The sequence below is a fragment of the Cololabis saira genome, chromosome 12 (genome assembly GCF_033807715.1).
Source record: "Cololabis saira isolate AMF1-May2022 chromosome 12, fColSai1.1, whole genome shotgun sequence".
Taxonomy (NCBI): Eukaryota; Metazoa; Chordata; class Actinopteri; order Beloniformes; family Belonidae; genus Cololabis; species Cololabis saira.
The window spans coordinates 5,897,974-5,922,802 of NC_084598.1; the positions used below are offsets into that span (position 1 = coordinate 5,897,974).

The 24,829-nt window shown below is 40.7% G+C and overlaps 1 protein-coding gene across 1 annotated transcript; it reads right to left on the reverse strand.

Annotated features, from left to right (window-relative positions):
• Positions 1-14,767: 14,767 nt before the first annotated feature.
• LOC133456256 (EMILIN-3-like) lies at positions 14,768-21,785 on the reverse strand. Its single transcript, XM_061734710.1, has 4 exons — positions 21,324-21,785; positions 18,273-18,392; positions 17,644-18,167; positions 14,768-17,035 (listed from the first exon to the last, which is right to left on the reverse strand). The coding sequence occupies exons 1-4, from the start codon at positions 21,461-21,463 to the stop codon at positions 15,126-15,128; spliced, it is 2,694 nt and encodes an 897-aa protein (XP_061590694.1). The 5' UTR covers positions 21,464-21,785; the 3' UTR covers positions 14,768-15,125.
• Positions 21,786-24,829: the final 3,044 nt, after the last annotated feature.

Here is a 24,829-nt window from a genome sequence, read left to right on the forward strand (position 1 = left end):
TGCCCAATCAGCCGAACCAGGCGCCACCTGTGTGCTGCTCGCCGCAGACTACGCCCAATCCTCCACCCTGCCACAGTGTCCAACTAGCGGCCGACTCTCAGGGGTGCTTTCACACCCATGTCCCGTTTGGAGCAGCTGTTCCGAAACAGGGAGCATTTCCCCCTGCTTCCATTCCAGACCTGGAGCGGTGCGTTTGCAGTGAGAACATAAAATCGCAGCAACCGACACAACTCTATGTTGTTATGTTGTCTTTTTTTTTTCCCGGGGTGCGGAAGAGGAAACTCCTTCCACGTTAATTTCTGACCAATGAGAGAACAGTTGGTTCGCACATGGCATTTGTTAACAGCTTTGAACCGCTACAGACGGTTGCCTTGTGAACACAAACGCCACAAATGAAAAAAACCAAACAACTGTATCGATTTAGCCTCTGAATCGGAACAAAACAAACGGGCCACAGGTCTGAAAGCACCCTTAGGACAGCAGTGCAGATGAGAAGTGAGAACAAAGAAAAGTGGAAGATGAGTCCGGGGGTGACTGCTCTTCCCCTGCCGTGACAGTGAGGTGTTGTACAGTCGTATCTCCAGGGGGACAAGAGAGTTGTGGAGCTGTCCGTGGAGCTGTCCGTGGAGCAGGATGGAGCCGGCAGTCTGCCGAACACGCTGCTCTGGTGGTGACGGAGCTGTGCAGAGGGTGGGGGTGTTGTCCACGATGGAGAGGATTTGGTCCAGAGTCCTCCTCTCTGCCACCACAGACCCAGCCCTCCTCACCACTCTGGCCAGCGTGCTGCGTCCCTCTTCCTGCAGCTTCTTCCCCAGCACCCAGCAGAGGACGCTGGCCACGGACCGGTGAAACCTCTGCAGCAGCTTTATGCAGATGCTGAAGGACCCCAGCCTTCTCAGGAAGTACAGACAGCTCTGTACCTTCTGTGAACAGTCCGGCTTGTCATCCAGCTGCAGCCCCAGATACCCGTAGGTCCTGACCGCCTCCACGTTGACCCCCCCGATGGAAACAGGTTAGATGTGGCTTGTGTCTGCGGAGATCCACCACCATCTCCTTGGTCTTGGAGGTGTTTGGCTGCCGATGGTTAGAACTGCACGTCACCAAGTCTTCAATCAGACTCCTGCACTCCTCCTCCTGTCCACCCCTGACACAACCATCACAGTGTCATCACAGAGTTAGGGGTCACACAGGAAGTCAGAAGTATACAGAGGGAACAACAGGAGCAAGAGCACAGTTTAATGATTAATTAAAAGGTGCGAAAGCAACACTGTTGAGTTGGATTTTCGTTTTCATCCAATACAATCTCCCAGAAAGCTTTACACAAAAGAGGATTCAGAGTCACCTAGCATCTCAGACAGCTCATGTCCTTCCACTTTTTGTTGGATTCATTGAAAATGAAAAAGCTGCCAACTGTGACTCAGGAAAACGGTGAGCGACACACTCGCTAGACGGCTGGTCCGTCCACCGTGCCCTTGGGAAAGACACTGAATCCTGTTGAATTAAAAGTGCTTTAAGGATGTTTCTGAGAGACAGCGATTTAAAGTTCTGTGTGGCAAGCAACACCAGAAAAATGCAATATATCCAGTACACCTATAAAACAAAACTTCATCAACACTTCAGCATATTCATCTATGAATGCTTGTTGCTGTATGTTTCCTATAGGTGACTGTATTTAATTCAACTGTCATGTGTAATCCATCTATTTTCAAAGACGAAAAAGTCATTTGTGATCATACAGTGAATCCAGACCTTGGAGGGAGCATCGAGCCCCACCTGAAGTGCTGTTCTCGCTCTACTTTATCACACCGTTGCATGCAGTTTGCTGGGAGCGGAGCGGCTCGGCCGCTGACTCATGGAAGCGGCTTCAGGGAGCAGGGCTGACTCACCGAGCTGTGGCCAGACTGCAGGGCAGGCACCGTTGTAAAGAGCAGCGCTGTCATGTAAGTACCTAATCAGTGTCCTGGCCCTTCTCAGGCCACCTGCTCGGCCACACGGAGGCCAATTTAATGTTGCACCCATAATGTGAAGTTGTTCCTGTTACTAATTGGCGACGGCAGTAGACAGGAGGTGCCATCACATTATCTCAAGACGTTACACACACGTGGCTGTCAAGTCAGTAAATTGCACAGCAACGGCACGGTTTATAAATCACGATGTTTCCTAGTCCTGGTTCAGACGTAAATATAAGCAAGCTTAAATATAAACAACTTTATATGTCACTACCATGTTGTCTGTCTTTTTCTTTCTTTCTTTCTTTCTTTCTTGCTTTCATTCTGGCCTAATCACTAAATTAGAGTTGGATCTTGAACAAACAAATGAGAATCATTTATTCGAATGTAAATTGGATACTTTTTACTTCATCTGGAAAAATTGTGTTTCAGAATAGTGTGGCACCACATGATCAAGTAGTTTATTAAACAATATATCAGAGCCCAATTTCAAATAACTGCTTGTAAGGAGAAAAGAATGCACTAATTCACATGGGATTTGAACCAAAAATGTAATTAAAAATAGATTGAAGACAATTTCCTCTTTGATACGAAGCCAGCAGCAGCACACAGAGATGTTTGTGTGGATTTGTGTGAGTCTGGTGGAACATCTCACGACTTACTAGTCTAACTGGCAGCATGAGGAGCATCACGACTGGCCGGTAACTGATTAATCCAGGTTGGCTGAAAAGTAGAGATGGGAAGGAGTTGGCTACTCGGTGGAAGTCTGGCCAATAACTTTGTGAATTTCATCATATACAGCAGATTATACTGAAGACTTGCTGGACTTGTTGGGGTCATCGTCCTGTTGCATGAGCCATCTTTAGCTGAGCTTTTTTTACGCTGGCTTTGGGTTTCACCAAATGTGGTTCTGTGTTTTATAGCCAAACACAAAGACATGTTATTTGTTCAACTTTGCAACTTTAAAAGCCTGAGATGTACTGACATTTTCTTTTTAGAGGGAAAGGGCATTCTTCTGGCAACCTTTCAAAGATTATCATACTTTTTTCTAATTGCATAGTTATTAACGTGATTGTTTTGAAGTTTGGTAGTTATCTTAAATATTTTGCCTGGGAGAATAATCTCATTGCCCTTCCCAGATAGCTTCTTTAAGATCATGCTGAGTTCTGTCTGCTTCTCACTCCCTTAATTTCTCTGACAGTAATAATTAGTTTTTCATACACCATGTCAGCATATTGGGACCATTTTCTATTAAACTGATAACAATGCAGTTCTGCCTTGTGGTTCCTCTGAGGTAACATTTACCTAGATTTAAAAGAGCATGAGGCTCCTTTTAAGAAATGAGACTCTCTAGCGCCACCCTTCACCACGACGGCCGTCGGGGGTACTGCAGCCAACAGTGAAGCCGGCACGGGAGAACGGGGAGAACGCGCATGCAGCGTCATGTGACGTCACATCCACAGGACAGCGCGGGAAATTCAGGCCCAGAATTGCAGCACATTTTGCAGCACACAGCCTGTTCAAGGCAACGGAGAGATACACTAGAGGACTCATTCTTTTTGGTTTGGAACGCTTCATCTGACATTATTACTAGAAAACTTAAAACGTATACACATTTTTTTTCATAAATCCTGCCTCAATCCTGCCTCATGCTCCTGAGACGTGGTATGTCTTGTGAAAAAGTTGAATATGACAAATTGATTAAAAAATAAATAAATAAAATGAAATAAAATGTTTCAATGTTCATTTCAAGTTCGATCTTTGCACATTTTTTCAACTCCAGTGTATAGCGACATATAGTGCTACATAGTGCAAATGGAAACCAATTGAATGATGCAAATTAAGCCAAAAAAGTACACTAATGGCAAAACAACAACAACAACAAAAAACCCTATGTCTTGCTCTAGATCATTTTGACCTTGGCTTCTGCCTTGAAAAGGCTCGGTGTGGGATCCATGGGGGTCTACTAATTACTTGTCCGAAGAAAACAACATCTTAATAACTATTATTTTCAATTGTTTTTTTTTACACTTTTAAACATATAATTTTAACATTATAATTGTCAAGCCTGTGTCAGACTGGTGTGGTGAGGACCCAGATGCAGGAGAGAGAGAGCGGGAGGCCGGAGGCAGGAGTTCACGAAAAACAAGGATTTATTCCAAAAAGGCAAGGACCAAAAACAAAAGCGCTGCTTGGCAGGATCAAAAACTAACACAGGAACAGGGATCAAAACTGGAGCAAAAAACGTGGCAGGAAACATGGAGGGAAGAACAGTACGGACCGACAGGGAACAAGGGAATGACAAGACCTGATATACTCGGGGGATAACGAGACAAGACGAGACACAGGTGCAGACAATCAGGGCAGATGGGACACAGGCGGGGCAAAACAGAAACTGAAAGACTGGGGGAAGGAAGTGTCAAACCCTGACAATAATGGCTTTATGGCAATATGTCACCCCATATGTGACGCACCTTGCACCTTTAAATAATTTGCAAATACATTCTTTAAAATCAGACAATGTGATTTTCTGGATTTTTTTTTTTCATTTTGTCTCTCATAGTTGAGATATACCTGTGATAGAAATTACATGTATATCTCATCTTTTTAAGTGGGAGAACTTGCACAATTGGTGTCTGACTAAATACCTTTTTGCCCCACTGTATCTTCATTCCGTTATAGTAACAATCACATCCCAGCTGGACAGAGACCGCCGACCCCCAGCCACGGGCTATAAACTATATTAGTCTGATAAGCACTGCAACATGATTAAGTGGTCCTGCTACAAAGTTACGTCTGCTTCTTTACAATGAATATTAAGATTTGAAAGGTGTTCTACAGATCACAGCATTTTTCTTCAACACAGCACTGTTAATTTAATACGTGAAACAAGCTTTTGGCTCAAAGATGAGGTGGAAAACAGTGAAATAAATGTCAATGTCACTTTCCCAAGTCTTTTCCAGAACAGTTTATGACATCAATAAACCTCTGTTATTTAAGTATTAAGACTGTGGCTATACTCATACTTTCATGTTATTGTTGTAAATTTATCCAGAAAGAGCTTATAAAAAAGTCGTTTCAGTTGATTTAGCAATAGAAAGTAGAAGTCTTGCTTTCCCCAAAGTTGTGACAGTGGTTCATTTATAAAAATAAGTCCTTCACAAGTTGAATCAGTCACAACGCAAATGCTTTGTCTGTGTTCATGCTGCATTATTAACGTTGTTTGAATAGACTGGTGCTCTCGTCGGCCGTTTTCATTATGGGGAGAAAGATGTGGTTTCACAGTAAGTTTTACGGTACCTAATGGAGCGATAGACAAAAAGAGAGATGGCACCGTTCAGGTCTCAGATAGATCTCCAAGGTGCTTGGTTTGGGCCATAAACTACCCACAGGGCTGATGTATTAAACAACCTCACGAACAGTTAAAATAGAAAATAGATAATTGGAAGCCTTGTGCAGCTCTTATCCAGACACTGTTTATCGTTATTATTATTATTATTATTATTATTATTATTATTATTAGGGCCCGAGCACTTGTATTTGTAGGAGTTTTTGTTTTTCTTATCCTCATTTTTCTTCCGATGAAATGAGGGCCTTTTTTCCCCCTAAACGTGCCCCAAAAGTCACCATATTTTGCAAGCAAGCCAGGCCTTGCGTAAAATGTGATATTTAATGGTTTGCATTAATGGGCGTGGCAAAATGGCTCAACAGCGCCTCCTTGAAAACTTTGTGCCTCAAGCCCCACAATACGGTTAGATGTACATGCACGAAAATCGGTACACACCTGTATCATGTCGCAACTTAAAGAAAAGTCTCTTGGCGCCATGGCCAAAACTGAACAGGAAGTCGGCCATTTTGAAATAATCGTCTAATTTTGGCGCAATTTATGCCATTCCTTCGGCAGTTAATGCGGCCCGAACCGTAACGTGCACCCAGGTGTGTTATACATCAAAATGTGCGTCTCCATCCCGCAACGATGCACATTACTTTTCTCAGTCAACAGCGTTACCGTGGCGACGATAGACGCCAAAAAGCGCGCCCCCCCTCCTTCATCTGATTGGTTGATATTTGATAGTTCCTACTTTCTGCCATAAGAGTGTCCAGGTCTGATGAATCTATATGCAAGTCAAACAAGCTTCCACTGCAGCCTGAATGTGCACAAGGGTGGAGGGTGGAGTTCATCGTTGCTTGCAGCTTTAATAATTATTATTATTATGGATTAGTGATATTACTAGGAGTGAAGGAGCAATGTTCACATGATCTCTTTTAGGTGAGACGAATCTGACCAGGAGTTTGGATCTGCAGCTGGAAACATCCAGGATTGAGGACTTCTGTAAACCTACAAAACAAGAACAAATGTTTGAGCTGGTGCCGGTGGACGTTATTCAGAAAAGTTGATTTATTCCTTGAGACAGCTTCTCCCTTTGCCGAGTGAAACATACCAAGTAAAAAGAACACAACAGAGACGACGTAACTGAATCAGTTCCGAGTCTTTCCTGATTAATGCTGCATTTGTCATAACTGAAGCATATGAAAGATGACCGGTCGCAGATGTATCGGTTTCTGCTTGATCGGATCTTTAGCCACTAAAACACTTACCCATATTTCTAAGTTAGTTATACAGAATTTGTATCGTGTGGCTGTAAAACCAAATTTAGCCAGCAAGAACAACAATTCAAAGTTTTTACAGTTACATAACAAGGCCAAAGCTCCAGTATACTTATACTGTTTGTGAGGCTCCAGTACATTAATCAGTCGAGTCGCCAGCTGAGCCAGCAATCTATAGTCGCCAGTAGAATATACTATATGTCAGAAAATCCTTCATGTTACCAAGTTCAAGACTATATAAATAATTTGAAGCAGAATACAGCAGCTAATGACTACACTTTGGTACAGAGAGAGGAACACAGTCTCCCTCCCTCTTTGCGTGTTTGTTATTTCCAGCGTCTCCTTATTGCACAGGACCTAATGAAGTCTCTGACTGAGGTCACTCTCTGCAGTTTAATCACTGTAGTGTGGAGGATCGCCTCCAGGGGCTCTTGGACAATCCCCAGCTCAGAGCCGGCTTTTCTTTATCAGTTTGCTCCATACAGTATCTTCGAGTTACTTTGAAGATAAGACTGCTCTCTCCAAAAGGAATACCAACAGCAGCCCTGTAGCAGATAATGAATAGCAGGATGGACCGGTGGTCTCAAATGATCCCATGTCAGTCATGCTTTTCAAAACCCTTGCAGGATGTAGGAAAAATGTGTAGATTAGAAGAGGTAGCAGAAAGATTTGCAGGCCCCTGATTCAGACTTTGGGTGAGTTATGCTCACAAATGGTCTAAATTCCTATTATTGATTCATCCATAAGGGAATCATTCCAGGATATTGAAGCCCTATGGAACACCATTTAGGAAGATATTGACTTTTACAGATACGCAGTCTGAAAGAGGCTTTGGGAAAAAGTGAACAGGCCACAAAAGCCTTTCTATCATTAATTAAATCCAGAGCATGGAAGGAAAAAGGACTTCTGGATTGTTTATTGGCAATCAGATATCCAAGCAGGGCAGTGTGTTTCACATAAAGACTAAGGGGGAAACAGAGGGACATTAATTGATCGCTGCAGAAACCTGGAAGAAAATATGCCAACTGCAGCGGTCTCCACAAGTTCAAATACCTAGCAAGATTTTTGCTGGGAAAAAAAACATGAGATGAGGTGTTACACATGTCTAGAAGCATCATCAGGTTACTGATCAGGGATGTTGTAGACTCTGCCGGACTAACAAAGAAACGTACAGGACTGTCTCAGAAAATTTGAATATTGTGATAAAGTCCTTTATTTTCTGTAATGCAAAAATGTCATACATTCTGGATTCATTACAAATCAACTGAAATATTGCAAGCCTTTTATTATTTTAATATTGCTGATTATGGCTTACAGCTTTACAAAACTCAAATATCCTATTCAAAAAATTACAATATTCTGGGAATCTAAATCTTAAACTGTAAGCCATAATCAGCAATATTAAAATAATAAAAGGCTTGCAATATTTCAGTTGATTTGTAATGAATCCAGAATGTATGACATTTTTGTTTTTTTAATTGCATTACAGAAAATAAAGAACTTTATCACAATATTCTAATTTTCTAATTTCCTGTATACCGTATATCTTATATCTTCTGATCGTCCAAGGTTTTTAGAAATTATTGGGAAAGGATCCAAAAACGGAAATGGAATCCATTTTAAGTGAATATTCGTTTCTAATTGTGCTAGTTGATCAATATAAATGTCAAGGTCAAGATTAGCTTTATTAAGCACTCACTCTGAACTCTGGAGGAGACACGGCAGCAGGTCCTACATCTCACTACATTACATCTGCGGCTGCAAAGAAGCAGCATTGATGGAGATTATTCCACGGTGCCACATACTTTAACGAGACTAAAAAGCCCTTTCTTGTTTTTTAAGCAAACTAAACCAAACCAGCAGATCAATATAATGTTTGAAAATTGGAAAATTAAGGACAAGAAATTGGTTTGTGTACTCTTGGCAGCAAGTCCAAAAGCAGTCACCAGAAGATGCTTCATGAGATTTGCGTCCTATCAAAGTTATATTTAGTTAAAAATAAATGAATAAATTGAAATTGCTGGATGTGGTCTGCCTCGACTAATCTGTATGATCTGTCTCATTTTTGATTGCTTCTGTGTCTTATGTTTTTACGATGCGCACACTGAAGGCCCTAATCTTCCTCCGCTGAGGTCCAGTGCACACTGCTCTTACAGCAGAGTCCGCTCCCATTCCATCCTACGTTTTAAAGTTAACCACATTTTTTTTCTCACGTGTTTAATCTCTTCCCTTTTTGTAAATGGGAGATTTAAATTGTGTCATGTTTTCTGCATACCTCCCTTCTGGTGTTAAAACTGTGAAGAGTTCCACTCTTTCAGGCCACAATTGTCAGTACAGTCAGTTCTCAGTTGTGTGTGTGTAAGCAGTACTGGAGTTGAGGGGGGATGAGGGGGGGTGGCATCCCCCCTGAAATAAAAACGGTCCAAATCATCCCCCCCTGTAAAACTGCCATCCCCCCTTTCCATCCCTTATGTCATTTCATCAATGAATGTGGTTTTACTGCTATTTCAACATTTAGAGTCATCACCAGAAAAATAACACCAGAAAAATAACTTATTTGACAATTTTCACCTGTTTCAGGTAAATTTTCACTTGAAATAAGTAGAAAAATCTGCCAGTGGGACAAGATTTATTCATTTCATTCATTCATCATTTATTCATTACAAGCAAAAAAATCTTGTTCCACTGGCAGATTTTTCTACTTATTTTAAGTGAAAATCTACTTGAAACAGGTAAAAAATTGTTGTTTTTTCCAGTGATGAGTCTTGTTTTAAGTGTAATGAGATTTTTTCACTAAAATGAGACATTTTAACTAGAAATAAGACAAATATTCTTGTTAAGATTTTGAGTTTTTACAGTGATCCATTTTACTTCTCCTGTGAAGGACAGAGTCATATTGATAAGTTCAGAAAAGTGTTTTTTATTGTTGTGTTTTGATGTATTTGATGTAAGCCCAGTGGATATTTAAAGCTTACAGAAGGCTGCATTTAACTGCTGCTATGTCATTCCTGCAGTATTTCTGCAGGTGTTTTGGTCACTGCTATTATTTGTAATATATTATATTATTTGTAATCAGCACAAATTATCTGTCCCCATATGATCAAATCCACCATCCCCCCTGATTTGTTTTTACAACTCGAGTACTGTGTGTGGGTGTGTGTGGGTGGGTGTGTTGGCAGTTAAACAGCAGGTAGGTCTCATTGTACTCTTATAAGAAGAATGGATGATTATCAAGGGTAATAATCCTCTCTGGGCACTTGGCACTGGCAGCATCCCTCACTTATTCTCAGAGGACCACATCTCCTATCTGACAGCAGTGACACTGAGACTGTGCTCCACCATCACGAGACAGATTTACAAGAAGCATCTTCTCTAGTAAGATGATGAAAAAGTCAAGCTTCTGGATACAGTTTATGACTCGAGTTAAAAACACCTCAAATCTAAACAACCTGAGAAAGGAAAGTAACAGCTCACGTTATAACTGCAACAGTAGCACTTTAGCTTACTGACCATGGCAACTTGTCACATCAGCGAAAAAGCATCTGTCAGAGCTGTTGCCATGGAGACATACAGGCTACACTGATGCTTATCAACAAGACAGCGAAACCAATTTCATTTTAAATGATGTATCTATTTTTGGTTGCATTATAAATATATGTGTGGAGGAAATGCTGGGGAACTGGCAATAACTGAACATTGATTATTCATAATATCATTAAATGTGGATTTTGAAACGGTGAGACATATTTTTCTCATTGCCGGTATTATAAGACATAGTACAGGTGTTAGCGATTGTAGAGGTTTTCTGAAATCAGTTAAAACTGGGATTCTTTTTCACTATTTTTGTACACTTTTCTAAACTAACTCTTTATAAAGTTATAGTTAGAGACTCTTTTTTGTTTTGAGTTAGTTGAACTTGACTGATAGGAACAATATTATTTATTTTTCATTTTCAGTACATATTGCACGGGTAAAAGTTTTTTTTTCTTGAACTTTTTTATTTTCTACAAAGCCATGATTTCACTTCTGCAACTCTTATTTGTCTGAATAATCTAACCTCTTCTCAGAAAGAAATGCTGTCACAGCTCTTAAATCTCACCATCAAGGACTTTATTTTGAAACATATTCTTTATAATGACCCAACCCCATCTGCCTGTGAGAATAAAAGAGGCAGAAACAACACAGACAGGGTTGCTAAGCTGCGTCATCGCCCCAAATTCTCAGAGTAGCCTCATTACCCAAACTTTTCATGGGAATTTTAAGTGTGGCGCTCCTGTTAACTGCCAACACATAAAAAACATCTCTAAGGCTTGTTAACCACCTCATCCGTCAAAAGGCTATTGCCATAAAAGGTTTCATTACTTTCAAAATAAAACAATGCAATCTGAATAATACTGTCCCCATGTGCCAAAGTACAGGTGTAGGTGAGACGTCTCGTCCTCTTAAAGAATCAATCAATCCTGTTGTTAGACTCTCCACTGAAAAGCACCCTTGTCATGTCTGTTTTACTGTTTACTGCCACTGAAGTGATTAAGCTCAGCCAGAGAGATGATCAGGTAATTCCATTTTAAGAAAAACAGAGAGGAATTTTGAATTTTCAAATTGTATTCATGTATTTTTTTTGCACTTTTATTTTTATTTTTTATTATTATTATTATTATTATTATTATTATTATTATTATTATTATTATTATTATTATTATTATTATTATTATTATTATTATTATTATTATTATTATTATTTTACTTTTATTATTTATTGAAGGCATGAATGAAGGCTCCTCTGTCAAAGAATTTGTATAATGATTTTTTTAATTCCATTAGTTTTCTTTAATTTATGCTCTGTATTTTAAGTATTTATTCTATTTCCAAGCATTTATGTATTGTTTTAAGTGTATTGTTTAGCTTTTCTGTCATCATTAGGTTTCATAATGCAGCTTTTACAGTTTTTTGATTTTATTCCAGTGTCTCTTTTCTGTTTTTTTTCTGTTTAATACTTTGAATTTTTACCTTGCATGTGCCATGGAAGGGGATGAATTCAGGCCACATATATTGCCATACATTATTATTTTAGAGGTACAGTACAGGACTGTCTCAGAAAATTAGAATATTGCGATAAAGTTCTTTATTTTCTGTAATGCAATTAAAAAAACTAAAATGTCATACATTCTGGATTCATTACAAATCAACTGAAATATTGCAAGCCTTTTATTATTTTAATATTGCTGATTATGGCTTAGAGTTTAAGATTATGATTCCCATAATATTCAAATTTTTTGAGATAGGATATTTGAGTTTTCTTAAGCTGTAAGCCATGATCAGCAATATTAAAATAATAAAAGGCTTGCAATATTTCAGTTGATTTGTAATGAATCCAGAATGTATGACATTTTTGCATTACAGAAAATAAAGGACTTTATCACAATATTCTAATTTTGTGAGACAGTCCTGTATGATTGCTTCCATATTTCAGATTTACTTCTTCAAAGAACTTGAAATCCATGTCTCTGAAAGCCTTTCCCAGCTTTACATGTCACCGCTTCCAGGGAAATGTCAAATGCTGAAGCTTACTGCAAAGAAGCCCCAAGTCCCTGATTTAAGGTGACCCTCTCCCGGACCTGCTTGTGTGTGAGCCAGCTTGTAATTACCTCCGTCCGTTCTCTGGCCATCACTGTAATGAGGACCAAAGCCCTACTTTAACCTTAAGCTTCTGCAGAGGGTGTTGCTTAGGATGATTCACATTTCCTACCACTGCCGACCTCTGTTTCCTCGGATATCCTTTGTGTTCTGTCTTTGTGCCAGCCGTGCCTCTTGTGATTTGGGTCCATGCTGTGGCCGGTGACAGACTGCAAGTTGTGCAGGCAGCGTAACTCTGATTCAGATGCATCAGCGAGCAGGGAAGACAGTCAGAGGAGACAAATCACCAGAGCGCTGTCTGCCCTTTCTGTCCAACTGTCTTGTTGACAACAAAAAAAAAAGTGAATAGGTTGCTGTCTGGGTCTCTGTTAGTGGGAATTTAATGGAGACATTGTAGGAATACAGAGAAAGAAACCTGAGTACTGACAGAGATATGATGGATGTTGAAGTTAATGTTGGACTCCTTTGCGGTGAAAGACGAAGATATTTGTTGTTGCATTACATTGTATTTCATTCATGGTTATCCTTCCTGGTAAGCATTTGCTTCTAGAGGCAGTGGACAGTGTGTGGATGAACAGTGGGATAACTTTGTTAACCTGTATTATCAGTACTCCAGTTGTAAAAATAATTCAGGGGGGATGGTGGATTTTATCATATGGGGACAGATAATTTGTGCTGATTACAAATAATATATTACAAATAATAGCAGTGACCAAAACACCTGCAGAAATACTGCAGGAATGACATAGCAGCAGTTAAATGCAGCCTTCTGTAAGCTTTAAATATCCACTGGCTTACATCAAATACATCAAAACACAACAATAAAAAACACTTTTCTGAACTTATCAATATGACTCTGTCCTTCACAGGATAAGTAAAATGGATCACTGCAAAAACTCAAAATCTTGACAAGAATATTTGTCTTATTTCTAGTTAAAATGTCTCATTTTAGTAAAAAAAATTTCATTACACTTAAAACAAGACTCATCACTGGAAAAAACAACAATTTTCACCAGTTTCAAGTAGATTTTCACTTGAAATAAGTAGAAAAATCTGCCAGTGGAACAAGATTTTTTTGCTTGGAATAAGAAGATAAATCTTGTCCCACTGGAAGATTTTTCTACTTATTTCAAGTGAAAATTTACTTGAAACAGGTGAAAATTGTCAAATAAGTTATTTTTCTGGTGTTATTTTGACTCTAAATGTTTAAATAGCAGTAAAACCACATTCATTGATGAAATGACATAAGGGATGGAAAGGGGGGATGGCAGTTTTACTGGGGGATGATTTTGACCGTTTTTATTTCAGGGGGGGATGCCATCCCCCCTCATCCCCCCTCAACTCCAGTACTGTGTATTATTACAAGCCTTATTCGCATTGCTCAGTTCCGTAACCAGCATGTATCTTCTGTTTCATTCCCTGCCCTCTCACTTTAGCATTGGTTTAATTATTATTCACCATGTGTATCAGGCTAAAATGTTTTCACACAGCAGCAGATTCATTCCCCAGAAAGCTGTGATTTTAATGGTTTGTGTCTGATAGGGGACAAGGAATTAGCAGGCGAAGGTTATTAGCAAGGTCACCTGTTAGTCATGTCCAATCAGAACTCTGCTGAGGAAACAAGATTTGCAGCCTTGAGTGAGACGGTGAGATGTTAACTTAATTTTTGGAAGGAACACCACCGTTTCCACTTGGAGTATTTTAGTCCTCCGTGCACCAAAGTCAAGTGTTTTAATACTTCTCTACTGCCCTCTTTTGGTTTCCCAACTTCCCTGTATACATTCAAAAATGGAAACATGACTACTTGTTGGTGTTCTCTTGTCCGAGGCACATTTTATTCAGGAAAACATGAACTATACAGGAACGTCTTTATTGGACTGTGAGAACTGGAATAAAAAAATCTTGACATTACAACTACAACTTCAAACATTTGATAAAGGTCACAATTTGAGACTCATATTTAAAATCTTAAGACATAAAAAACACACTTTCTTGTTTACTGCTAATCTAGACATATGAAAACTCAATATAAAAACATATAAACTTTCTTATCTTCACAGAACCAGCATCGTCACGCTGTTGCAGTTGTTAATCCCAAACTAGATCAGCGAGGCTCTGACTAATCCCAGTTTACAAGAAACAGTTGATCGTAACACCTTCATGATTCATGTTCAAGTTTCTGTTATGATTGCAGTCATAACTAGCTGCCTTCTCTGTTACCGACGCCTGTTGTAAGCTGACCAAAACTATTTCAGTGCAGGTTTAAAACTAGCATTTTTTTTATTCAAATAATAAGGAGTGTAGCACCCTATAATGTAATAATTTCCTGAAAATGTAATAACATTTGCACTTAACTCAATCGAAAATGTAATAAAATCCAATAATGTAATAACTTTACCAATAATGTAATAAAATATCCTGACTGATATTGTAATAACATTTTTACCGATAATGTAATAACTTATTACATTATTGGGAATTTATTACATTTTGAGGTGGGTCTTTTTTTTTTTTTTTTTTCAAAACTGATTATGTAATACTTGACAAATAATGTAATATATATGTTCATTTTCAGTCCAGAGTTCTACATTTTGTGTTTTAAGTATGTAAGAATGTTATATACGCTGGATTTGAAACACCAGAATGACTATTGGCTTAAATTGCAGACTTTGAGTAGCATGTAATAAATTCCCAATAATGTAATAAGGTATTACATTATCGGTAAAAATGTTATTACAATATCAGTCAGGATATTTTATTAGATTATTGGTCAAGTTATTACATTATTGGGTTTTATTACATTTTTGATTGAGTTAAGTGCAAATTGTATTACATTTTCAGGTAATTATTACATTATAGGGTGCTACAAGGAGCTGTGGTGGAACCCCGATTCACCTGCCAAATACACAAAAACTGTCCGAATACATTGAACTAATTCAAAGTGAAGACATCCCCTCGTTTCACCTCTTCCTTCACCTGTAAACTTTGCGTCGGCTTTGGCCCCGAGGTGCAGTTTCTGAGTTCTCCTTTCAGCTCCGACAGCTGCTGAGCATGGCTGGAGAGAGTCCCGTTGACCTGCAGGAGAAGACCGTTGGATTGTCTCTCCAGCTCCTCCCTGATCCTCTCCAGGTCATCTGCCAAATAATTCAGGCCCTTGCACTGATCCTCCACGCTGGTTACACGCCCTCCCACTTCAGTCACCTCTTTTTTAACCACCGTGGCCGTGTTCTGGCACACTCGCACTTCTTCGGCCAGCCGCCTCTTCATCTCCTGCAGCTCACCTTTCAGCCGCGCCAGTCTGCGCTCCCCTGCCCCGAGCATGGACGCCTGGTGTCCGACCAGCTGGACCACTCCCTTGATCTGCTGGGCCAGCCGAGCCTCTCTCTCGTACCAGGAGCTGTTGGCTTGGCCCGCCTGGTGGAGCACCGTGCCCAGGGAGTCCTGCAGGCTTTTCAGGGTGTGGTTGACCATGTCAACGTTGAACCTGAGGACGGAGAGCTCTGCTTGGACGGGAGAATATGTTTCTGGTTGTTTCTGCTGCTCGGGGAAGGTCAGTTTGCTCAGAATGATCTGCACTGTATTGTTGAGGCTATCTAGACGGTCAGCCTGTAGGTCCGGGGCCTCCGTCACATTTTCACTGGGCCCAGCAGAGTCTGCTTGGGTGGCGTATTTCTCCGGTGAGGAGCCAGAAGAGGTGCAGAGAATCTCAAGGCCGTTGAGCTGTTTTTGCACTCGGTCCACATCTAGCTCAAGTCTTCTTCGCAGGGACTCCAGCTCTGTCTCCAGAGTTGGAACGGCGTGGCGCTCCAGCAGCGCAGGAGCCGTAGCGTTACCCAGCTCCTCCAGAGCTACCAGTAGACGCTCCTCCAGAACACTCATCTTACGCTCCATCCTGGCCTCTAAGCCTTCTCCGGTCAACGCATCCTCTAAAACACCAGTCTTCCTTTTAGACTCATGATTTTCCATCCGTCCTGTCAGGTTGAGCTTGGACTCCACATATCCTAGACGCCCTTCCAGTATTCCCTCTATGTGGTCCTTGTGTCCACCGAGCTCCACTCTCAGGATCGCCTGGGACTGATTGAGGTTCCCCACTGACGCTTCCAGCTGCTGCACTCTTCCTACGAGTGCATTGCTGTCTCCGGCCTGCAGACCTCGGCTCTGTGCCTGCAGGTTTTCCAGCTCACTTCCTACCTTTGATGCCCTTTGCTGCAGAGATTGTTTCATCTTCTCCTGCTGCTGATGTTGTTCTCTCTGGCACTGACGGCGCTCATCCCCAATTTTCTCCTTGCATCGGCCCTCTTCGTCCCTCATACGCTTCTCAAGTTCGTCAAGAATTTCTGTCCTGGTGGTGCTTAGTTTGGCGTCCATCAAATCCTCCACAGACCCCCCAAGATGATGACGGAAGTCAGATGTCTCTTTTGCTCCGTTTGAAATCTTCTTCAGCGCGCCATCATGTCCCATCACTGTTGTTTTGAGCTCCCGCAGCTCTGTTGTCTTGGTTTGCAGCTCTGTCCTGAGTCCCTCTACCCTTTCATTCAGTTCCTTGAGGCCTGGGAAAACGTGGCTTCCATCTAGACCCTCTGTGTCGGGGTTTCCCCCAGGGATTTCAGCAAAGCCTACAGTGGATGGATGAGAGGCTGTGGCTGGAGCAGCGAGAGGACCCGGGGCAGCAGAGAGCAGAGCTGACAGCATCCTGTTGGCATCTTCTCTCAGCGATGCTCTTAGGCTAGCCTCCAACCCCGTCACAATTCCCCTCAGTGTTTCCAGACCCTGGTTCAGACGACGCACATCCTCCTCCATTCGATATATTTGCTCCTTTGTGTCGCCGTCAAGAATCTGCCCTAAAGAGTAAAAGAAATCCTTTCAGAAGTGAGACACAGTAAACATAAAACAGTGATGGCAGTTCAGAGATTTAGAGGAGTTAGTGACAGAGGTGTCAAGTAACGAAGTACAAGTACTTCGTTACCTTACTTAAGTAGAAATTTTGGTTATCTATACTTCACTGGAGTAATTCTTTTTCAGATGACTTTTTACTTTTACTCCTTACATTTTCACGTAATTATCTGTACTTTTTACTCCTTACATTTTAAAAACAGCCTCGTTACTCTATTTCATTTCAGCCTTTAAAATAAAAACTATCCAGTTAAATTGCTCCATCCGGATAGAGTGAATTTGGTTGTGGTTGTTTCAGATGTTCTTGTCCAGTTTTGTTCTTACATCCGTTCCCTCAGATTCCTGCAACTAAACTTGGATGTACATTCCAATAAAGGTTAGGATAAATGATAACATGCCTCTGAAGTTTGACTTTTTGCACCATTACAATACTTATAGGCAACTAGTCATCATATCTCCTGCTCTCTGAAACACATGTTAATGCTCAATAGTACACATATATGGTTCTTTAATATATTTGTATTATACTAAGATGCATTCATTTTCAATGGCTGACCTGTGTTTTCACTCTCAAGTTGTTCTTCTCCAGAAGCCGGAGCAGGAATCATTTCCTCTGGTCCTTGGGTAAGCTCATGTTCATGGTTTTGGTTGTCATCTGTGAGGTTTGGTTCCTGGTGTTCTGGCTCAGGTTCAGGCTCAGGCTCAGGCGGATACGGCTCAAAGGATATTTTGGAGTAGGACGGTGAACCCTGGGGCCCAAACTGAGGAATTGGGTAGGGGTTAAAACTGCTGATGGGAGGCCCTTCCGGTTTACTCCACGGGTTGGCTTTTCCAGCAGTATTCATAGTTGAACCCTTGAACATCGGACCATTAAACATGGGCCCTTCGTGCCGTGGCTCTTGAAACTGTGGGCCTTTCATTGATGGGCCGGTGAACGGTGGCATCATTCTGATAGGCTGCTGGTAAACCGGATGTGCCTCCATGCAGTTGTAACCAGAGTACCCAGGACAACAACGCCACTCAAGCTCTGTGACTGTTTTATGTGCCACCTTGTAAATTGGCTTGTAAAACAGGCGGTACCTGGAGGAGGAGAACGTCTACTCATTAGTTACAGATTGCCAGAGATCATTTGTGTTGTAAAGCAATGAAAACCCCAAATTTTGGTGAAATGAGTTTTTTACTCACATAAGAGTTGGGCATTTCTGGCCCCAGGAACACTTGTTGTATTCAGCTTTTACATAAGGGGCCGCCCCATCCTGCATGGTGAAGGACACGGTCTTCTCAATCACGTAGGCACAGTGGTTCCTGGCAGGGGAGGGTAAAGAAAAGACCAATGAGAAACACAGTTAACAGCTTTTAACAGAAATACAAGTTGGTTCCTAAGTTAACATTTTATACCGTGTAGTAGGGATGGGTGGTATGGACTAAAAAATGTACACTACACTACCTAGAGATTTACCAACACCAGCTAGAGGTTTACTAAACACTAACTATAGGCTTTACTAAACAGAAAGGTTTTAAGTTTAGTTTTAAAGGTGGAGGTGGTGTCAGCCTCCTTAACCCAGATTGGAAGTTGGTTCCAAAGTAATGGTGCCTGATAGCAGAACGCCCGCCCTCCAAATCTACATTTAGATACTCTAGGAACTACGAGTAAACCTGCACCCTGGGAGCAGAGAGCTCTGCCAGGAACATAAGGCACTATCAAATCTTGTAAATACTGCGGAGCTAAGCCGTTTTGGGCTTTATATGCAAGTAACAAAATTTTAAATTGAATTCTGAATTTTACAGGTAGCCAATGGAGCGACGCTAACACTGGAGAGACGTGGTCTCCTCCTGATTCCTGTCAGCACTCGTGCTGCTGCATTCTGGATCAGCTGGAGCCTATTCAGCAAATTACTTGGACATCCTGCTAACAACACATTACAGTAATCCAGTCTAGAAGATACAAACGCATTAACTAGTTTTTCTGCATCACTCTGCGAGAGGATTTTCCTAATTTTTGCAATATTACGGAGATGGAAAAACGCTATTTTACAAACCTGATTAACATATGGTTTAAATGACAAATCCTGATCAAAAACAACACCAAGGTTTCTAACAGTTGCACTGGAAGCCATCGCAACACCATCTAATCCCTTCCTAAGATGCTCTGGACCAAGAATGATAACCTCTGTTTTATCTGAATTTAGAAGCAAGAAATTTCTGGACATCCAGTCCTTGATGTCCCTAAGACATGCCTTAAGTTTAACCAACGGTTCTGTCTCATCCGGCTTCATAGACAAATAGAGCTGCGTATCATCAGCATAGCAATGAAAGTGTATGCCGTGATTCTGGATTATACTTCCCAAGGGCTGCATGTATAAACTGAACAAGATTGGCCCTAGCACTGAACCCTGCGGAACACCATAACAGACCCTTGACTGTTCTGAAGAAAACTTATGTACATGAACAAACTGGAATCTGTCAGATAGATATGATTTAAACCAACGTAGAGCTGTCCCTTTAATCCCAACAACATGCTCTAACCTGTGCAGTAAAATGCCATGATCTATAGTGTCAAAAGCAGCACTGAGGTCCAGTAGAACCAGTATGGACACTAATCCCTTATCTGAGGCCATAAGAAGGTCATTTCCTGACTCGAACCCGTGCTGTCTCTGTGCTATGATGCATTCTGAACCCTGACTGAAAGACTTCAAACAGATCATTTCTATACAAATAGTCACATAACTGGCTTGAAACTGCCTTTTCCAGAATTTTAGATACAAATGGAAGGTTGGAAATTGGTCTATAATTAGCTAAGGTGTCTGGGTCAAGAGAAGGTTTTTTAAGTAAAGGTTTAATTACTGCCACTTTGAAAACCTGTGGTACATATCCTAAGCTTAGGGATAGGTTGATTTGGTCCAGTATTGTCACACCAATAAGAGAAAAAACATTTTTGAATAGTCGAGTCGGGATGGGGACTAACATACATGTGGTAGACTTAGCTCTATTGACGAGTGAGGTCAGCTCAGATATAAATCTATCTCGCTCTCAGATCCGCCATGTTTGTTACACAAAAACATCATCAACGGGAATTTATTCTTTCTTTCTTTCTTTCTTTCTTTCTTTCTTTCTTTCTTTCTTTCTTTCTTTCTTTCTTTCTTTCTTTCTTTCTTTCTTTCTTCCTTTCTTTCTTTCTTTCTTTCTTTCTTTCTTTCTGGCTCATTTCCTTCCTTCCTTCCTTCCTTCCTTCCTTCCTTCCTTCTTTTTTCCCTTCCTTCCTTCTTTCCTCCTGCTCTCTCTTTCCTTCTTCCCTTCCTCTTTTCTCCCTTCCTTCCTCCTTTCCTTGTTTTCTCCCTTCCTTCTCCCCTTTCCTTCCTTCCTTCCTTCCTTCCTTCCTTTCTTCCTGCCTTCCTTTCTTCCTTCCTTCCTTCCTTCCTTCCTTCTTTTTTCCCTTCCTTCCTTCTTTTCTCCTGCTCTCTCTTTCCTTCTTCCCTTTCTCTTTTCTCCCTTCCTTCCTCCTTTCCTTGTTTTCTCCCTTCCTTCTCCCCTTTCCTTCCTTCCTTCCTTCCTTCCTTCCTTTCTTCCTTCCTTCCTTTCTTCCTTCCTTCCTTCCTTCTTTTTTCCCTTCCTTCCTTCTTTCCTCCTGCTCTCTCTTTCCTTCTTCCCTTCCTCTTTTCTCCCTTCCTTCCTCCTTTCCTTGTTTTCTCCCTTCCTTCTCCCCTTTCCTTCCTTCCTTCCTTCCTTCCTTTCTTCCTTCCTTCCTTCCTTCCTTCCTTCCTTCCTTCCTTCTTTTTTCCCTTCCTTCCTTCTTTCCTCCTGCTCTCTCTTTCCTTCTTCCCTTCCTCTTTTCTCCCTTCCTTCCTCCTTTCCTTGTTTTCTCCCTTCCTTCCTCCTTTCCTTGTTTTCTCCCTTCCTTCTCCCCTTTCCTTCCTTCCTTCCTTCCTTCCTTCCTTCCTTCCTTCCTTCCTTCCTTCCTTCCTTCCTTCCTTCCTTCCTTCCTTCCTTCCTTCCTTCCTTCCTTCCTTCCTTCCTTCCTTCCTTCCTTCCTTCCTTCCTTCCTTCACGTACGTTGTGCGTGGATTTAACACAGAACCATAAATCATCTTTACACAAAAACATCATCAACAGGAATTTATCGTTTTTACCGTGAGATACAAATTCTTATTGTGAGGAATTTTTTTGACGGTATATTGTGAACGGTAAAATATCGCCCATTCCCACTGTGGAGCACATTTGTAGAGGAGCAGCTCTTACTTGTGTCTGCTGGTGGGCCTCCCCGGCTCATGGTGAGGGCTGGGCTCAGTCTTATACTGGTGAAACTGGAACGGTCGGTAGAACTTTGCTTCAGCCAGAGACAAAAACAAAGTGATGATCAGTAAAGGGCTGCCAGCCATCGCCGAATTTGTTGTTGGATATTTAGTTGTCAGATGAAAAAATGTGTAAGGACTTGTCGGTCTGAGGAACAAAAATGCCTTTAACACAGAAGAGAAAAGGTATTCCTCCAGCAAGAGCCAGTGGGGCCCTATATGTTCCACCTTCAATTGGAAAAGGAAAGTTTTTGAAGTCCCAGGCTTCTGGCAAAGTACGATAATTAAAAAAAAGCTCAGAAAAAAGAGTGCACAGGTTTCATCAGGAAAAAAGTCTTTCCAGTGCAAAGTTGTTGAACTGTGCTATTAAACTAAATGCCACCCTGTCAGTGTTGAGCCTGGTGCTGACTGTTTGGTGGACTTTGTCCAAGTGACTGTGAGTTTGCAGGACTTCAGATTTCACTAATAGAGCTGCACCGGCAGCATCTGCATAGCTCCTCCCACTCAGCCTCCTCCAAGTGACACCCTGGTGACGCTGCAGGAGACAGGGCAAACCTCATCTGCAGTTTGTCTCATACCTTAAGTGTTTTGTGGTGTTCAAAATAAATGTTCTTCTATATTCAGTTTGTGAACTCTTTTTCCAACAAGGGTCTTGGCTGAAGCCGTGAGAGCTATTTTCCTGAGGTGACATCACAGCAAACCAGAGGAAAAGCATCACTCACCTCAGCAGTACAACAGCAGACCTTGTCTTAAAAGAAGCAGTCCATAATGTAATTCACATTTATTTGTACCTTGAGATGTGAGCAACACTCACTTTGTGTTTTTTATTAACTTAATGTATGTGAAAATAACAGAGGTGTCTTCAGTATTCACATTCATTACTCAGGTAGAAGTATAGATACTAGAGTTTAAAAATACTCCTGTAGAAGTTGAAGTATCAACTCAAGTTTTTTACTCAAGTAAAAGTATAAAAGTACTGGTTTCAGAACTACTTAAAGTATAAAAGTAAAAGTAATGTAAGGGGGAAAAGAGCCATTGAAAATCAATGCGTCTTAGTATAATGTAAATATATTAAAGAACCATATATGTGTACTATTGAGCATTAACATGTGTTTCAGAGAGCAGCAGATATGATGACTAGTTGCCTATAAGTATTGTAATGGTGCAAAAAGTCAAACTTCAGAGGCATGTTATCATTTATCCTAACCTTTATTGGAATGTACATCCAAGTTTAGTTGCAGGAATCTGAGGGAACGGATGTAAGAACAAAACTGGACAAGAACATCTGAAACAACCACAACCAAATTCACTCTATCCGGATGGAGCAATTTAACTGGATAGTTTTTATTTAAAGGCCGAAATGAAATAGAGTAACGAGGCTGTTTTTAAAATGTAAGGAGTAAAAAGTACAGATAATTGCGTGAAAATGTAATGAGTAAAAGTAAAAAGTCGTCTGAAAAATAATTACTCCAGTGAAGTATAGATAACCAAAATTTCTACTTAAGTAAGGTAACAAAGTATTTGTACTTTGTTACTTGAGACCTCTGGAAAATAAATATATTGGAGGAAAAGCTATGGTTGAAAACAAGATGCAGGCTTGCTCAGTGTCACATGTCTTAGTGGGACTTGTATTAGTAACACATCTTGTGAACGAATGTGCTCTTTTTAGGCGTCATAGTTCCTTGTATTAACTGGTGGGAGTTGTCCTTGCATAAATGTCCAATTCATACAAAATCTGCCTCCAAAACCCGGGAGGAAAAACAATGTTTATTTGTGGGCACCAGCACCTACAACCAGGGATTTTTATTTCATTCTAATATAAATATAGCAGTGTTTAAACATCATTCTTCAGTCTCATTTAGCAAAACACACATTAATATACTGCAGAAAAAGGTACTTTGATGGTCACACAGCCATTTTTCATGCCGGCCTGCCTCTACTGTGGTGACATTGTTGAGGTTTTATGTACACTTGGCAGACTGTGAGGTGAAATGTGTGAAACATGTTTTGTACTTCACACGTGCACGCCCACACACTCTGGACTCCTAACAGCAAACCTCCAGGAATGGGAGCAAACAACAACAAATACCCTGCGTAAAAGGCCGTGACGGTGCACACCCACGCCCCAGTGCCGCGACCACAAGCGCACACATTCACTCCCAACAACAGTCTTTGAGAAGGTTCCCTCATGTCTCCGTTCTAAGTATAGAAATAGAAACGGGTCTGGAGGCCAGATTGTCCCACGGAGGGGTCTCCGCCTGAGCAGATGGAGCCACATGTAGCAGCATGGATCATCATGATCAAGTTACTGATACACAGTATTTGAGTTGTAAAAATAAATCAGGGGGGATGGTGGATTTTATCATATGAGGACAGATAATTTGTGCTGATTATAAATAACATAATATATTACAAATAATAGCAGTGACCAAAACACCTGCATAAATACTGCAGGAATGACATAGCAGCAGTTAAATGCAGCCTTCTGTAAGCTTTAAATATCCACTGGGCTTACATCAAATACATCAAAACACAACAATAAAAAACACTTTTCTGAACTTATCAATATGACTCTGTCCTTCACAGGATAAGTAAAATGGATCACTGCAAAAACTCACAATCTTAACAAGAATATTATTTCTAGTGAAAATGTCTAATTTTAGTTAAAAAAAAATCTCATTACACTTAAAACAAGACTCATCACTGGAAAAAACAACAATTTTCACCTGTTTCAAGTAGATTTTCACTTAAAATAAGTAGAAAAATCTGCCAGTGGAACAAGATTTTTTTGCTTGTAATAAGAAGATAAATCTTGTTCCACTGGCAGATTTTTCTACTTATTTCAAGTGAAAATTTAAACAGGTAAAAATTGTCAAATAAGTTATTTTTCTGGTGTTATTTTTCTGGCGATGACTCTAAATGTTGAAATAGCAGTAAAACCACATTCATTGATGAAATGACACAAGGGATGGAAAGGGGGGATGGCAGTTTTACAGGGGGATGATTTGGACCGTTTTTATTTTAGGGGGGATGCCATCCCCCCTCATCCCCCCACAACTCCAGTACTGCTGATACAAGTCTAACATTTTGAAAGATAAGACCTGACATTGATATCAACTTTAAAATCCAGCACGTATGAAGAAAGTGAAAGCTTTCGGTTAAAACGTGGACTTTTCTTTTTCAGGGCTGCATTTTATGAACATGTAATTCATTCACAAATATCGATAGACTTACTGACATTAGTCAGTTATTTCACCACATTTGCTGTTTATTATTTCATCAGGCTGGAAAATCCAAATATAGGCTCACGCGGTGCAGAACATTACTGTCTGTTGTGTTTGACGGACCTGGGGACAGTAGATCCATTCAGAATATGCTGGCATTTAAGTGTCAAATTTTCCTTCAATTATATCAGATGTCAGTGTTTTTTAGTAACTGGGGTGTAACCCCTTT